The sequence below is a fragment of the Aureococcus anophagefferens genome, assembly GCF_000186865.1.
Source record: "Aureococcus anophagefferens unplaced genomic scaffold AURANscaffold_86, whole genome shotgun sequence".
Lineage (NCBI taxonomy): Eukaryota > Pelagophyceae > Pelagomonadales > Pelagomonadaceae > Aureococcus > Aureococcus anophagefferens.
The window spans coordinates 38,818-39,742 of record NW_008705636.1 but is presented as its reverse complement, the minus strand read 5'-3'; the positions used below and the strand labels follow the sequence as shown (position 1 = coordinate 39,742).

The window sequence follows — 925 nt, the reverse complement described above, 5'->3', positions numbered from 1 at the left end:
TCAGTGATCATGTGACCATCCTTGTAGTATCCAAGAGTCATAGCCATGACAATTCCTTTACTTCGATGCGATAGCCTGAGGTGTTCATGCAGGTCGAGACTGAAAAACACCTCAAAATCTGCGCTAGAGCATCCAATTTTCTTGCATGCATTGTAGCCCAGGTGAAATAAGAATTGTCCTCCCACAGTTTCAAGATTAACCTTTGCTTCTTGCAGCGATAAGGATATCTTGTAACGTTTACTGGGAATATTTCTGAACAATGCCACTGCATAGGCATTGTCGCTAAAGTGAAAATGCAGTGGCGAACTGGCCTGCCAATTCTGCATCACAGAGCGGTATTGTGCCGAGTAAATATCTCTGGCTATATCCGTCACACGATAAACCACATCTTTTTCTTTAAAGTTGCCCGTGTGGCTTCTGATGACACTTAAGATTGGCTGAGCATGTTGAGTCTCGAACATCCGAGGGTCGAAATTTCTGATGCTGCCACACATCTTCAGCCTGAATACCCTAATCCACCGTGGTTGTGATACGCAGCCCGAGAAGAATGCAGCATTAACTACTGCACTGCAATCGGTTTGGCTATATGAGTTGCAATCTTGACGTTTTGGATCAGTCATCATATCCTCTACTTGAAGATGATGATTGAAGTTTTCAGGGTGTGGACTGACTAGCTCTGAGCAAATAATCTTTGGATAATTTAACGCGTCGGCCACCTGTAAATGACTTTCTCGAAAGAGCATCCCTGATTTGGTGTCGTCATATTGAGCATCAGTGCCATGACGCAATACAGTCTCATTTATGCAAGGGAAAGAGAAGAATGCAACATCTACAGCCTTAATCTTATCACGGGGCATGGTGATAAGGGATTCGACAGTGGGTATGAGTTGCGTGTTGTTCAATCGCTTCATAAGAGCATTGGACA

General features: G+C 43.9%; 1 protein-coding gene across 1 annotated transcript; it reads right to left on the bottom strand.

The window, feature by feature from the left end:
• Positions 1-61: 61 nt before the first annotated feature.
• Positions 62-857, bottom strand: AURANDRAFT_68285 (hypothetical protein; the record flags this gene model as incomplete). The annotated part of the gene is made up of 2 exons (XM_009043932.1): positions 62-311; positions 493-857. Coding segments are annotated over 2 exons (615 nt in total), but the record flags the coding sequence as incomplete, so codon positions are not given.
• Positions 858-925: the final 68 nt, after the last annotated feature.